Here is a 16,671-nt window from a genome sequence, read left to right as displayed (position 1 = left end):
GGTGAAGTTCAGAAGACAGGACTAGGCTGGAGACAGTAATTTGAGTGTCCTATACAGAGAGTGGGAACAACTCAGGATCTGGGAAGATCCTCTATCAGTTCCTAGCGTATGGGGAGAAAGGACATAGGCAAGATCATTTAGGGCAATGGACTACCCACTACCCAATCTGATTTGTAATTCACTACACACCTGGGTGGGGCCTGAGAGACTGCATGAAAACTGCAATGTCCTTTGGAAAGAAGTGGTCACATTTTGTTAATTATGTCCCTAACATAGAGAAATCTTAACAAAGTGCTGTGGCAGGAGGGTGACAAGGGCCTTGGGCAACATTTACCCCCAGAATAGACTCTGGAAACACTTTTATTTCCGGGTAGAAAGGTGTGATGAGAATCTGTAAGCTGGACTTTCTAGTAGTTAGGAATGGGGCGAGAAGGAAACAGCTCTCAGATTTAACTTTCTCGGGGTTGGTTTCTGAGTGTCCCTGTGTCCTGTGCTGGATGGAGATGTTGGCATCATGCCTGTTAGGGGTGACTTCCTCTTCTTGTTGAGGGGAGGAGGAGCGCCTTTCATGGCCCCAGTTCAGCCCCAGGACCAATCTTTTGGTGCTCATGACAGAGAAGGTTTGGGAGTTTCAGGACTTTCAACACCCTAATCCTCTGCTTGCCTCCCACCCCTAGGCCACCCCTTCATAGCATGAGGACAAAAGGTGCTTTATTGCAATGTTTTTATTGCATTACTGGAGCAAGTTGGCCAGACTGTTCCCTCTTGGGGAAGATAAACAAAAGACTGAAAAGTATCTCCCCCATCACTTTCCCCCCACCCTCCCCCACAACTGCACAGCAATGTCTGAACACATCTGGTGACAAGAACAATTTGCAAAAGTGGTCTAGGAACTACATTATGAACTGTCCCAACACAAGACATATAGTTGGCTTCTTTGTGAATCATATTTTTACATAAACTACATGGTTGGGATTTTTTTTTTGTTGTTTTTTTTGTTTTTTTGTTTTTTTTGTTTTTGACTACATCAAAGACAGTAGAAGAATAGTTTTTCACAAGTAACAACAGGGCACCAAAGTCACATGCTGGAATTTGTAAGGAAACAAGGTTTGTCACAAGTGGCTGCAGCTACAGCAAGGATGAGCAGTTGGCAGCAGAGAGCTCAGCCAGGCCTCCGTCTGCACCCTCTGCTTTGAGGCCACAGAAGCCTTAATAGAGGCCTACTCTGGAGCCTTAACTGGCAACAAAGACCACCTCAAAAACCAAGAATTGTCCAGATGCAATTCTTGGCCCAAGAGGACCCATGGGGCTGGTTCCTTGCAGCAAGAAGAGGAGACCTATGGAAGACACCACATTTGGCTATCAATGCCTTTAGAGCACATGAGGTCCAAGGTAAGTGGGAGGTCCCAACAAGGCTTGGAGATGGAGTAAAGGTGGTATTAGGAAGTCCTCAACCTTGGCCAAATCAGTGGTAAGGGGACAGCCTATACAGTCCTGAGGCCTGGCCAAAATTTAGCATCTGTGATCAGGAGGAGACCAAGAGGACTGTTCTGTGATGAAATCTGTGCCTGGAAAAGATGGGCCTAGGACCTGTGTTCAGCAAGCCTCAAGCTGCTTCCATGCTGGTGGCTGGCTTCCCTAGCCAGAAAAACAACAAGCCCCTCTGGTCTTTGTCTCTTTACTCCCTGCTTCAGTGAGGCTGTAGTTAAGATGCCGAGAGAGAGTCCCAGGGTCCAAATCATGGGACAGGACACAGAGCTACACTCAGATGAAGGACCATGGAGTAAAAGAGCTGCATGCTACCCCTCCAAGTGGCTAGTAGACTGGTCCCCTATGCCATTTCCACTGGCTCAGGATCAAGCAAGTCATGTGGCAACTAGTCAGAAAAGATAGTTTCCAATTTCTCAAATGATCCCTAAGGCCTTAGTTCCCACAAAGCAACAAATTCAAGAATAAAAAAACAGGGAAGAAAAAAGTGAAGGAATGTAGGACTAAAAAAGAAGAGTCCTTCTCTACAAGCCAGCCCTTATTCGAAGTGTAAATATTAGATGGTGCTAGCTCTCTCCCTACACACCCTTAATGTCTGCCTGAAAAGGAGCAACACATGGTTCAATGTCACAGGCATGTATCCTTACTCCTGTTTTATTTTAGAAGAGACACTTGGAACTCACTAAATTTTAGTACCAGAAAGGAGGGATTTCTTGCACCCAATCTTGAGCACCCAACTGCTTAAGCGGGTTCAATACCAGGTACAAGGCCTAGCAGCAACTAAGCTGATACTACTCAGTAAAACTTGCAAGATTTCAAGCTGGCAATGTGGAGAAGGGATGTGCAGTTGGCTATCGTTAAGGGCTTAAGTCAGAATGGGACACTGGAGGGAGGGGTTCATTTGTCTGCCTCACCTAATCCTGAAACTGCTATGTAACCAAAGAAAAACCAAAGATATGCCCTTTTCTTCCTATCCTCATTGTTAGTAACTCTGGAGGTCTTTCCAAAAATTGTAAGCTATTTTTGCATCATGGTCCATTCTAGACCCTGTCACCAAGATAAGTGCTCAGGAAAAGCAGTATTTCTTTCTTTCATCCCACAAACTAGAACTTTCCTAGGTAAGCCTTATGTACCAAGACCCAGATATTGGCTGCTTCTGTAGCTCAGCCAGGATGCCTGACTGCACAGCTTTGGACTCAAACAGCTGACTCACTCTGAACCTATTATGGTTCCAGGACTGGCTTGGAGGCAGCTGGACTCTATTTGTTGAATGAGTGTGGACTGATGGGGGTGGGGCATAATGGAGGTAGGAGTAGATGCCTGCCTCCAACTCTGCTCGCTAGCTTCACTCAGCTGGAAGGTTTAAACCACATGGAGCAGAAGATTCCTGGCCTAAAATCAGGGCCACTGAAGCATGAGGACAGTCTGTGCACATCATCTTAATGGCAGGCTCACAAAAAGGCAAAGTGAAAAACTTCCAGATGGCTTTTACTAACAGTCTAAACTCCAAGCCATTATTTCCTCTCCTTGCAAAAGTTTCAGAAACCACCGTATGGAAGCACATGGGTGATGTAGATGACCCCCAGCCTCTGGGTCTGTGAATTATTGAGGTCCCTGACAACAGTCTGGCTCCCTTCCTGCTACAACCTTAGCCACCTAGATCTCCCCTAAGCCTTACCCAGCAAAGGAGAGGGAGATGAAGGGAAATTAAACCACGTTTACTGTTTCTGCAGGGCATTTAAACTTGGGGAAGCACATGTAAGACTGTTGTTCTATATCATTATTTGGTATATCAAGCCATCTAAAAGCACTGGATTGCACCTTTTCTTTACTCATACAAACAAGTTACAAAGGTTTCAAACAATAGATCATTCTTTTAAGGAAACACCACACAAGCACCAACTTCATTTTATGATTCAAAGCTCACCATGCCCACAAAAAGAACACTATTCCTCATCTCTGAGAAACAAGGGTGGGGCAGAAGGAGTTGCACTGACCAATTTTAGTGTTTGCTAAAACTAACAAATTCTAGTTTTCCTTTCAAGTTTTGGTACAGAAGTGTGCATTCAGATACTAGTGCTGTCTTTTCCATCAGACCTTAGTCTGGCAACAAATATTATTCTGCTGAGATCAATTTGGTTTCTAAACATAATGCTTCTTTAGAGGAAGGAGCCACTGAGATGCTGACGCCTAACTTGTGTTAGTTAATAAAGTACCTCCAGTTGAAGGTGTTTTTACCCCCTTGACTAAGATTCTCTAAATGAAATCCCAAGCCTCCTCATTTTCCTTTGGTTGTCTTTTTCACCAAATGCCATTCTACCACAGAACCAAAACAGACTTCTTTTTGGGAGGAAGTTAAGAGAGACTGCCAGATCAAAACAGAACTCCCCAAAGAGCCATGCCCCTGCCACATTCTCAGAGTCGAAGACCAAAAGAGGACAAGGACTCTTCAGAGATTTCCAAGATATAAACCCCCACCCCCATCAAACCTAATACGTTCCGCTGAGGGTGCCTGGCTAAACAAAACAAAAACCCCAATGAAATAGGCTTTCCAGAAAACAACATCTGCTTCCAGCTCCCTATGTCGGTGCAGCGGCAGAGCGGAGTCTCAGAGAAGCTCAGGCTTCTTGTGCCCCCATCCTGGCAGGCTGCTTCTCGGCCTCTCCACATTCACAGGATCACTTCTTGTGCAAAACAAGCAGTCTACGTAGAAAGAATGCCCTCATAGTCTAATAAAAACTGTAGGAAAAAAATGCTAGAGAGCCACCTCTCTTCCCACTCCCTCTTTATCTGCAGAACGAGGGCATCTGTGCATGGACAGGGTAGGCAAGCCTGACATTGAGGGAGTCGTTGTGCTGAACAAGGGACGTCTGCTGGTAATGGAGCACCAGCTCCTTCAGCGAGCTGTACAGGTTGTAGGGCTCTGCGAAGCCATAGCCCCGAGCAGTACTGTAGATCACACAGTGCTTCACTTCCCCATCGGCACTGCCAAGACACAACACACAAACACCACAGGGAATTAGAGCAGGGATGATAAAGAGACCCTAAATGACCAAAAGTCTGAACAATTTTTCTGCAAAGGAAGAGGTTTAGCAGTAAATTTGTAAAATGTCACATCCATGTGTGTCCCCTCACCCCCCTTACAGACTTATCACAGCGGCACCTTTCACCTCCCACCAAGACATGGCAGAAGGAAAATGGATGGTGGCATATAATCACTAAGTTGTGAAGCTTCGTGAGGCAAGATTGCACTAGAAAGAGAACCTTTTTTTTTTTTTAAGTATACAAATCAGTGATTTTTAGAATATTCACAAGGTTGTGGAAAAATTTCCAGAATATTGTCACTACCCTAAAAGAAACCATGTACTCATTAGCAGTCACACTGTATCCCTCCTCCCCCTGGACCCTAGCAAACACTAACCTACTTTCTGTCTCTATATGGATTTGCCTATTCTGGAATTTCACATAAATAGAACACACAATATTGTACAACCTTCTGTATCTGGTTTCTTTCACACTTAGCACATTTTCGAAGTTCGTCCATGTTGTAGCCTGTATCAGTTACTTCATCTTGTGGCCGCATAATATTCTGTCTGGATATACCACATTTTATTTATCCATTCATTGACTGATGGGACAAGTGGATTGTTTCTATTTTTTACTATTATGAATAATGTTGCTCAAACATTTGCCAAGTTTTTGTATGGATTATGTTTTTAATTCTCTTGGATACAGAGCTAGGATATAGAGCTAGGGGTGGAACTGCTGAGTCATATGGTAACTCTTTTTAACTTTTTGAGAAACTGCCAAACTGTTTTCCAAAGTGGTTACACCATTTCATATTCCTGCCAGCAGTGTATGAGGGTTCCAATTGCTTTACATCCTTGTCAACACTTGTTATTGTCCATCCTTTTTATTATAATCATCCCAGTAGTATCTCATTGTGGTTCTGATTTGCACTTCCCTAAGGACTAATGATGTGAAGCATCTTTTCATAGACTTACTGACCATTTATATATCTTCTTTACAGGAATGTCTATCCATTTCCTTTGGATAAGTACCCAGTAGTGGAATTACTGGATCATATGGTAGTTCTATTTTTGAGGAACCACTGCCATACTGTTTTCCAGAGTAGCTGTATGAATTTGCATTCCCACCAACAATGTATAAGGGTTCCTTTTTCTCCATGTCTTCACCAACACTTGCTGATTCTTGCATTTTTTATTTTAGCCATTCTGACAAGTGTAAAGTGATAGCTCATTGGGGCTTTAATTTGCATTTCCCTGATGATGAGTGGTGTTAAGCACCTTTTCATGTGTCTGTTGGCCATCTATATTTCTTCTTTGCAAAAATGTCTATTCATGTTCCCTGCCCATTTTTAATTGCATTATTTGGGTTTTTTTTGTGTGTGTGTGTTGAATTGTATAAATTCTTTATATATTTTGGATATTAACCCCTTATCAGATATGTCATTTGCAAATGCCTTCTCCCATTCAGTAGGTTGCCTTTTTGTTCTGTTGATGATTTCCTTTGCTGTTTAAAAAGACAGGCTTGGGGCGCCTGGGTGGCTCAGTCGGTTAAGCGTCCGACTTCGGCTCAGGTCACGATCTCACGGTATGTGAGTTCGAGCCCCGCGTCAGGCTCCGTGCTGACTGCTCAGAGCCTGGAGCCTGTTTCAGATTCTGTGTCTCCCTCTCTCTCTGACCCTCCCCCGTTCATGCTCTGTCTCTCTCTGTCTCAAAAATAAATAAACGTTAAAAAAAACAAAAATTAAAAAAAAAAAAAAAGACAGGCTTACTGCAGCATTATTTACAATAGCCAAGATATGGAAGCAACCCAAGTCCATCGATACATGAATGAAGAAGATATGGGAGATACATACACATACATACAAAATGGAATATTAGCCATTAAAGAACGAGATCTTACCATCTGCAAAAACATGGACGGACCTGGAAGGTATGATTCGAAGTGAAATCAGAGTAAGACAAATACTATATATGATTTCACTCATATATGGAATTTAAGAAACAAAACAAATGAACAAAGGGAAAAAAGAGATTAAAAAAAACCCCAGAACCTTAAGTACAGAGAACTGGTGGTTACCAGAGGTAAGGTGGGTAGGGGGATGGGTGAAATACATGAAGAAGATTAAGAGTACACTTCTCTTGGTGAATTTTGAGAAATGTATACAATTGTTGGATTATATAATACACCTGAAACTAATAACACTGTATGTTAATTGTATGTGACATTTTGTTTAAATGTCTATCCAAATCACCCATTTTTAAATTGGAACATTTGTTTTTTTCCTGTTAAGAGTTATGATTTAGACATTAGTTGCTTCACAGATATATGATTTACAAATATTTTCTCCTATTCTGTGGGTTTTTTCACTTTGATAGTGCCCTTTGATATAAAAAGTTTTTAGGGGTGCCTGGGTGGCTCAGTCAGTTGAGTGTCCAACCTCAAGCTCTGCACTGGGCTCTCTGCTGTCAGTGCAGAGCCCACTTGAGATCCTCTGTCCCCTTCTCTCTCTGCCCCTCCCCTGCTCATGTTTGCTCTCTCTCAAAAATAAAACATTAAAAAGAATAAAAAAGTTTTTAGTTATGGTGAAATCGAATTTATTTCTTCTTTTTTTATTTATTTTTTTAAGGTTTATTCATTTTTGAGAGAGACAGCACAAACAGGGGAGGGGCAGAGAGAGAGGGAGACACAGAATCTGAAGCAGGCTCCAGGCTCTGAGCTGTCTGCACAGAGCCTGACGCGGGGCCCAAACCCACAAAACACGAAATCATGACCTGAGCCGAAATCGGATGCCTAACCAACTGAGCCACCCAGGTGCCCCTATTTATTTCTTCTTTTGTTGTTTGTGCTTTTGGTTTGTAAGAAACCATTGCCTAATCCAAAGTCACAAGGATTTTTATGCCTATGTTTTCTAAGTATTCTGTACCTTTAGCTCTTACATTTAAGTCTGTAATCCATTTTATTTATATTATTTTTTAATGTTTATTTATTTTTGAGAGAGACCACAAGTGGGGGAAGGGCAGAGAGAGAGGGAGACACAGAATATAAGGCAGGCTCCAGGGTCTGAGCTGTCAGCACAGAGCCCCATGTGGGGCTCAAACCCACGAACCATGAGATCGTGACCGGAGCTGAAGTCAGACACTTAACCAACTGAGAGTCACTCAGGTGCCCCACTGAGTTATTTTTTATATATGGTGTGAGGCAAGGGTCCAACTTTATTCTTTTGCATGGCTCTCCCATTGTTCCAGCTCCATGTGTTAGAAATGACTATTTTCTCCACATTGAATTGTCCTGAGACCCTTACTGAAAACCAACTGACCATGAATGTAAGAGTTTATTTCTTGTTTCTCAATTCTATTCATTGATCTACATCTGTATCCTTGTTAGCACCTCAGGATTTTTATTACTAAACCTTTGTTGAGTTTTGAATCAGGATTTCAACTTTTTTCTATTCTTTCAAAGACCATTTTGGCTGTGCTAGATCCCTTGCTCTCTCATGACATTTTGTCAATTTCTGCAAAAATCCAGCTAGGATTTTTTTTTTTTTTAACTTTTTAAGTTTATTTTGAGGGAGAGAGCACACACGTGTGCACAAGCAGGGTAGGGGCAGAGAGAGAGGAAGAGAGAATCCTAAGCAGGCTCCATGCTATCAACACAGATCCCAATGCAGGGCTCGATTTTGCGAACTGTGAGATCATGACCTGAGCCAAAATCAAGAGTCAGATGCTCAACCAACTGAGCCACACAGATGCCCCTGGGATTTTTGATAGGGATTACATTGAACATGTAGATCAATTTGGGAAGTTATTTCCATCTTAACAATATTAAGTCTTTTAATCCATGAGCAGAGGAGGTCTTTCCACTTATTTAAGGTGTCCCTTTAAGTTCTTTTAATAACATTTTATAGTTTTAATCCTAGGTATTTTTGATGATATTACAAATGATATTATATGCCTTCTTCATTTTGTTTTCAGATTGTTTATTACTGGTATTTAGAATCCTGATCTTTTAACCTGCAACCCTGCCGAACTTTAGCTCTAATAGTTTATATTTTCTTTACCAAACTGGATGCTTTTTATTTTTATTTTTCTTGCCCAATTACCCTAACTAGAACCTTGTATACAATGATAATTAGAAGTGGTGAGAGTGGATATCTTTGTCTTCTTCCCGACCTTAGGGGAAAGGATTCTTTCACCATTAAGTATATTAGCTCTGGGTTTTTCATAGATACCCTTTATCAGGTTGAGGAAGTACCCTCCTATTCCTAGTTTGTTCAGTGCTTTTTTAACTTGAAAGAACACTAGATTTTGTCAAATGCTTTTTGTGAGTCTACTGAAATAATCATGTAATTTTTGTCCATTATCCTATTAATGCAGTATATATTCTGTTGATTTTTTTTTAATGTTTGTTTATTTTTGAGAGAGAGAGAGCACAAGCAGGGGAAGGGCAGAGGGAGAGAGGGAGACACAGAATCCTAAGCAGGCTCCAGGCTCTGAACTGTCAGCACAGAGCCCGACACGGGGCTTGAACCCACGAACTGCAAGATCATGACCTGAGCTGAAGTCGGACATTTGAGGATTTCCCAAATTTCTGTTTTTGATTTCCAGTTTCTTTGCATTGTGGTTAGAAATCATATTTTGTGATATTTCAACATACCTCACAATGTTTGAGACATATTAACATTTTAAACATACTCTGAGACTCGTGACCTATGGTTAGGCTGAGTCTCTTGCGAAGGTGTACTCTTTTTCTCCTTCCTTTAGCCTCAGACTTGACCACATTGAAGTCCACAGCAATGTAGAGCTCCCTTGCTTATGAAAACTACCTGCAGTCAAATATCATGCTGGCATTCATGCTGAGGATGGCTGTAAGCAAAAGTCTGGCAACACAAAGACTTCCACTTGTTTACCAGCCATTCTGCCTACAGTAATCTCCCAATATACCTAGAACATTTGCTTAAGTAGTTTTTTAGGAGATTCTTATAGCAAAATTCACATGATTATGTAGTAGGAAGTCACACATGGAACTCACTCGTTTTTCCATTTTAATTTGTTAATGACATCATAAAGAAGCTTAAGAAGAAATTGCTTAACTCTACAGCCTTCTCAGGCTAAAGACCTGCAGCCAGCAATGCCTGTATTCGTAGGTTAGGGATTCAACTCTGATCCTTATTGCCATTTGGGATAAAAAATTTGATTAGGGGTAGATCTAGATCAAAAAGGAAGCAGAAGGCTTGAACAATACTATAAAACAACTAGACCTCACTGATCTATCCAGAACACTACACCTAACAACTGCAGAATACACATTCTTCTCAAGTGCACGTGAAACATCATCCAGGATAGACCAGAGGTTAGGCCACGAGTCTCAATACGTTTAAAACGTTAATACGTCTCAAACGTTGAGAGATATGTTGAAATCTCACAAAATATGATTTCTAACCACAATGCAAAGAAACTGGAAATCAAGCGTCCAACTTCAGCTCAGGTCATGATCTCACGGTTTGGGAGTTCGAGCCCCACATTGGGCTCTGTGCTGATAGCTCAGAGCCTGGAGCCTGCACTGGATTCTGTGTCTCCCTCTCTCTCTGCCCCTTCCTCACTCTCATTCTGTCTCTCTCATAAACATTAAAAACTGTTTTTAAAAAAGGAAACTAATAGAATAGACTTTTCCAAACAAAGTCATAAAATCATCTTATGGAAAATACCCAATATTTTCTATCAGTACCCCAACAGAATACTATTTAAGTATAAAATTTATATAGTTTTTCTTCTGAAGTAAAAACAGTTCTTAATCAAGCCTTACTTAAACTGACACTGAAGCCCAAATTAGACATGAGGAGACTACTAAAGAATTATGTGATCTTTTCAATTGAAGAACTCATTACTTTTCACAAATACCTGAAATCCAGTAGTAACATTGCAGGGCCTAATCTACTTACCATTTAAATTAAATTCCCCCAGGCGTGCCTGGGGCTCAGTTGGTTAAGCTCCGACTCAGGTTATGATCTCATGGTTTGTGAGTTGGAGCTCCACAGCATGGGACTCTATGCTGACAGCTTGGAGCCTGGAGCCTGCTTCAGATGCTGTGTCTCCCTCTCTCTCTCTACCCCTCCCCCACTCATTCTCTCTCCCTCTCTCAAAAATGAATAAACATTAAAAAAATTTTAATTTTTTCAAAAAATTAAAATCCCCTAAAGAATTTCAGATATCATTTCTCCTAAAGCAACAAACTGTTTTCCTTGTACAAATATTAATGGTCTAAGCCATGGGTCCTCATTACTGTACTTGAAATAATTTTAACTGAATTTGATGAGGGGCTGAGTTTCTATTAATCAATGCAAACGTTTTCAAAAGGTTAACCCCCCAGAGAAGACTTACACCACAGAGCAAGCATAACATCCTTTCTTGCTACTCTCACGAATTAAGAATGCACCATCAGGTTTCCCATAAAGCAAGTCCTCTGCTTGTACTCGATTGATATCCTCAACAAACCAGGTTTTCTCATCATAATGGGGCAGGTTTTCATCTTCCTCATTGATAAAATAGGTCCTAAAAATTAAATGTTAAAATGTTATTCTAACAATCAGGTTACTTTATATCTAAAAGCAAACTCATGAATAAGACACTCTTCTAAATCTTTAACCACAAAATGACAAAGTGAAACAATAATTACTTATATGGTTTTTAACAGCTTCATTATTTGCTATGGTGCAGAAAGCACAAAATTCACATGTCTCATCCAATCAGCTGACACATGAATGTCTGAATGAGCAATGCTTATGCACCTAGGTTTCATGTGGCTCAGCAGGTCTCTGACCTTAAGTACTCTTCAAGTAATTCAATTCAAGAGGTGCAAAGTTCTTGATTCAATGTCCTCAAGTGACAATGAGAACCAACATTTAGCATGTATGAAGAGGGCTCATGTCTTATATTGGGAACAAAACCCTCTGACAGAAAGGTAAATAACTTACTCATCAGCATCTTCATTCTTGATTCCCAGCCAGGCATTTAGGCGTTTCTGTCTGACTCCTTTGTGATTGAGCCATCTGCCAGAGGGAAGACACCAGTGTCAGTATCTGTGCCAACTCTGCCCAAAGTAGACATGTCCAAGCCAACCAAATTTCCAGAGTCCAGGAACCTTTTATTTTAACCCATTCCCACTAAGAATGGCCAGAGATTTCCTTAAACTAGTTTCTCCTTAACTTTTCCTTCAACTTTCTGCAAAAAAGCAGAAACACAGGGAGGTACCTGAAATTAGGCACTTACCTCATTTTTCAATTTTCCTTTTCTAGAAGGCCATAAGCACACATACCATAAGCACATATGTACCACCATAAGCACACATACACTTGCACTCAAACAGAGGGTGACACGTGTTTCTGAAATCATTAGTTACATGAGCATGGTGTCACATTAGCAATCTCCACTAAGCCAGAAGACTGAAGTCCTGGATGGCCTACTATATTGAGTTAAACATTCCAAAACAATTTCAAGGCCTATTATTTGCACCTAAGCAAGCCACAAGAAATTCAGGGTGACAATCTGAGTAATTAATACAAATTTACTTTATCACTAGGCAAATCATAGTATTTTTAAATATACCAAACCAACACTTTAGATGCAAAACAACATAAACCATTACATTCAGTTCTTTTGACATGGCCACTGGTCTAAAACTTGAGTATAAAAACTCTTTCATCACCATCCTCCAACCAGGCTCCTGATCACTCAGGTCTCATCATAAACATATCTCTCTGGGAGGACTGCCCTAATCATCCCAATGAATGCTATCCCCTTGCTATTCTCTATACTTTACCTTATCACCTTCATAGCACTTTCCTGACATTATTTTATATTTTCACTTATGTTTGTCTTCCCCACTAAAATGTAAGCTGCTTTAAAGAAAGGAGTCTGTCCTGTTGTTCATGTCCCCACTGCTGAAAACAGTGCCAGCATCTAGTAGATATTCAACAAATACCTCCCTAAAAACCCTATGTGTCTTTACCACCAGGTGATGATTTATCACACATGATGTGAGCTCTCTTTTATATTTAGCCTACATTATTTGTTAAAGGAGCTTTCAAGGTTTAGTTTGCCATACTTATTCATGCCTCTTGGGATGGTATATTTCTTTTTTTTTTTTTTTAACTTTTTTTTTTTTTTTTATTTTTGAGACAGAGAGAGACAGAGCATGAATGGGGGAGGGGCAGAGAGAGAGGGAGACACAGAATCGGAAGCAGGCTCCAGGCTCTGAGCCATCAGCCCAGAGCCCGACGCGGGGCTCAAACTCACGGACCACGAGATCGTGACCTGAGCTGAAGTCGGACGCTCAACCGACTGAGCCACCCAGGTGCCCCAAGGGATGGTATATTTCTTAATCTCATCACTTTCCAGAGAAAACAAGGGCTTCCATTCATTCCATTGGTCCATGGCATAAGTCTTCTTCTTGGGCCTTTCTTCAGTTTCACTATGTGACCAGAACCACATAAGCTTTCCAAGAGCAGACACACCCTAAATTTTAGACAAGGGTACTTCCTTGCCTTCTTTCCAAAGTTCTTCTGTATGCTAGGTGTACTTGCTGGACTTTTTTTTTTTTTTTTTTTGGCCACAATAGCAAACTGAAATGATCCCTAAAGAGGAGTTACTAAAAACTATTCAGCACAGCATAGTTGTAATTGTTTGCCCTCAAAACTTATCACCTTAAATTTTACTCTACTGAAACTCAACAGCTACTGTTCCAACCTCTAAGCTTTTATTTTCTCCCCACTCTCTTTCTCACACAAAGAAACCCTGAAGCCTACAGAAAACCCAGTCAGAGGTTTTTACTCTGTCTTCTGCCATGAGTTTGAATAAAGTTATGTTACATGCTTGAAAGTCACCCATAAACATATTTCATAACAGTCCATTCATTACCTAGAACAAAACCTATTTTCCTTTTTCATGGATTCTTTCCTTCTATAAAAGTCATTTGTTCTAAAAATCTAACACCTTGTTCTGATGATATATCTTTCAATCTATATTTAAATAATGTCCCTATATCTAACTAAACCATGTAGTTTTCCATAATTTTAAATAGTTGGGTTTTAACTATTTAAATCCTTAGGTCAAATTATCTTGCATGCCTGCCATCAGCACATTTCTATTACTTGACTACAGAGTTTCATTTCTTAAATATAAAAACCCTTTAATAGACTGTCCTATATACTTATTTGTAGGCCCCCACTATTAGTGTCCTTGTCTATGCCTATGAGGGGTAGTTTCTATTTCTGTGGTTCTATGTAATCAAAGATTCTGGTTTTTGTATGTAGGTGTCACAGATTATGAGTCTGGAGTTCTCTCTTGTGCAAGAGAGTGGACACAGAATTGAATATGAGGAAGGCTAATGTCCAGGAGAAGACAAGAGCCCTGAACAGGGGCTTCATCTCCGTATTTATTGGGCTCACAAGATATTACCCATGTGGTGAACATGAAGAAAACAAAATCTTACACACATGGCCATGGAGAAAACAGTCAGTAATCGTAAACTTGTGTGTGTAAGAAGCAAAGGATCTGAGGGGCAAATGGAGTTTGTGATTAAAGTACAATAGTATTCTGGCGTCAGACAGAAATTTCACTCATGATCCCATTTACAGTATCTCGCTAGCTAACCTCGGGAGTTTTCACCCCATGGTGGTGGCTTTCCACCCTAAGCCCCATTTATAGGCAAACATTATTTCCCCACATATAGGCAAACATTAACCTGTACTTTTTAAGCTACACCACACTGCCCACACCACACCCACCCTCTGAAATTTCCATTTGTATGGACTGGAGTCTAGAATGCTACATTCTGATTTGCCCCACACGCTGACTTTAGGTAAACTCTGGTATTGCCAACTACTAACCAGGATTGCTTTCCTAAATTCTTATAATCTCACTGGCTGGTTTCTTTTTTTTTTTTTTTTTTTTTTTTTTCAACGTTTTTTATTTATTTTTGGGACAGAGAGAGACAGAGCATGAACGGGGGAGGGGCAGAGAGAGAGGGAGACACAGAATCGGAAACAGGCTCCAGGCTCCAGGCTCCGAGCCATCAGCCCAGAGCCTGACGCGGGGCTCGAACTCACCGACCGCGAGATCGTGACCTGGCTGAAGTCGGACGCTTAACCGACTGCGCCACCCAGGCGCCCCAGCTGGTTTCTTAATTACAAATCTTTTCTACCTCTAACATGTCTAGTGCCAGCAGTAATGTGGTGCTGGGGTTTTCTCCCATACGGGCTCAGATTACTCACACAAGGTGCTGATCTCGGATCTTGCGCAGCTGGATCAGGTCAGGTTTGATACTGTTCATTTTTTTATCTATTTCTCGGTTGTCCAAAGCTTGTTTCTTCAAATCTTGCTCTAGACGCATTTTGCTATCATGAATCTCACCCAGACGTGATTTCAATTTGTCATAATTCATCATAATTCTGTGAAAACATTTGACATATTAAGGCTAAACCAGGAACCAAACAGAAGCATTCTATAGTATGAGCATAGTCCTAGTATCTTAGGTGTGGTGGATATTTGTTGTTTTTGCCTGGTCCATATCCATTCTCGCTCTTGGTAATGGCACCTTGATGTTCCCTGTAGGTAAGGGCTCCCTGCCCCCATCTCAGAGTCATGATGAATATTCACACAACCCAGCCTGGGCAATAAAAGTATTCCACCATTACATCCTATTGCCACACTCAGACCACAGTGACTAGTTCACAAATGAGAATAATACCCGAATTGACCCAATGAGAGTCAATTCTAGGACTTTTGCTAGAACTATTATAAACAGAGATTCTCTCTTTCCACTCAATTGCTAAGTTATAAATATGTGATTCTAGGACTCCCAGCAGCTATACCACCAACCTCATAGGGAAAGCCTGCCTAAGGATGAAGCCAACACAGAGAAAACCTAAGGCAAAATACAGGGTATAAGAGAGAATACTGATGACCTTGTTTGGGCCCTGGATCCAGCCATGACTAAACAAGTAAACCTCTATGTATGATATTCAAGAGGTAGCACAATATAACAGTTAAGAGCAACAGCTTTGGAGTCAGGCTGCCTAAGTTTGAATCTCTGCCCTGCCACTTGTGTGGCTATGGGCAAGTTACCTAACCTCTTTGTGCCTTTATCTCCTCATTTGTTTAAATGGGCCCTATAATAGTACCTACTTCACTAAATTATTATGTGAATTAAATGTAGTAATACATCTAAAAGGACTAAACAGTGCCTGGTACATCCTGGTAAGCACTCAGCAGATAATGGCCCTAAGCTTTTCTAGCACACAAAGTTTTGCTGTGCTCTGAAGACAATTTCTGTGTCACTCATTTGTCACTTAATATAATACATGGTTTTATATTCATGTTAAAATTTCTTCTTCAGATACTTTACCTCCCTTTGCAACTGAACCACAAGTTCTTTTCTATTTCTTCATCTTAATAATGCCATTTATTGATATCATATGCCAAGATACATACATACACACACATGCCTTTCTGCAACATAAGTATACATGTATGTGTCTATCACTTGATTCTCAACGCATTTCAAAAAGATATTATCCAGTTTACGGAGGAGGAAATGGGCTTAGAGAATTAAGTAACTTACCCAAGGTTACACAACTAGTAAGTGGTCAATACAGAATCCAAGCCCATGGTTTTAATGGTTTTAACCATTAAGCTATCCTGCCTCAACAGCACTTAGCCCTATTCTTATGCACACAGAAGTTCACTGACACTTTGATACTAGTATGAGAAGTAATTATGCCTTTCCCTTGCAAATGATTCATTTTTATCTACTATCCACTTTTTCTTTCCTCATCCCACTGTTACTTGGCTCGGTCTCCCAATATTCCACTAAATTTACTATGATAAAGGCTTCCAATATCCTTTTAGTTGCCAGACCCAATATTTCTCATGCTGCACACTCTCTGTGTAATCTCATTCTTAGTATAACTTTACACTTATAACCTTAGTATAACCTACACACTTATGCCTCCCAAATCCTTTCTGTACCTTGAGTTCCAAAACCAAATAACCAGCTGCCTGCTTCTCAGACAACTCCATTTGGTTTCTCACAGGAACTTCAAATTCATTGGTTCCAACCCTGAACTTTCCTCACGTACTTTCTATTTTAGTAAATAAC

The 16,671-nt window shown here is 40.7% G+C and overlaps 1 protein-coding gene across 2 annotated transcripts in view; it reads right to left on the bottom strand.

Annotated features, from left to right (window-relative positions):
* Positions 1-949: 949 nt before the first annotated feature.
* The window catches only part of PIK3R3 (phosphoinositide-3-kinase regulatory subunit 3), a 135,433-nt gene continuing 119,711 nt past the window's right edge, over positions 950-16,671 (bottom strand). For both annotated transcript variants that reach the window (XM_078451971.2, XM_078451972.2), the window contains 4 exons: positions 14,786-14,962; positions 11,489-11,563; positions 10,896-11,066; positions 950-4,473 (listed from right to left, as the gene is read on the bottom strand). In XM_078451971.2, coding sequence (XP_078308097.1) covers positions 4,275-4,473; positions 10,896-11,066; positions 11,489-11,563; positions 14,786-14,962 — 622 coding nt within the window. In that variant the 3' untranslated portion in view covers positions 950-4,274. The remainder of the gene's footprint in view (positions 4,474-10,895; positions 11,067-11,488; positions 11,564-14,785; positions 14,963-16,671) is intronic.

The sequence above is a fragment of the Panthera onca genome, chromosome C1, assembly GCF_046562875.1.
Source record: "Panthera onca isolate mPanOnc1 chromosome C1, mPanOnc1 haplotype 2, whole genome shotgun sequence".
NCBI classification, from domain to species: Eukaryota; Metazoa; Chordata; class Mammalia; order Carnivora; family Felidae; genus Panthera; species Panthera onca.
The sequence above is the reverse complement of the archived record's forward strand: the minus strand, read 5'-3'. Positions and strand labels throughout refer to the sequence as shown.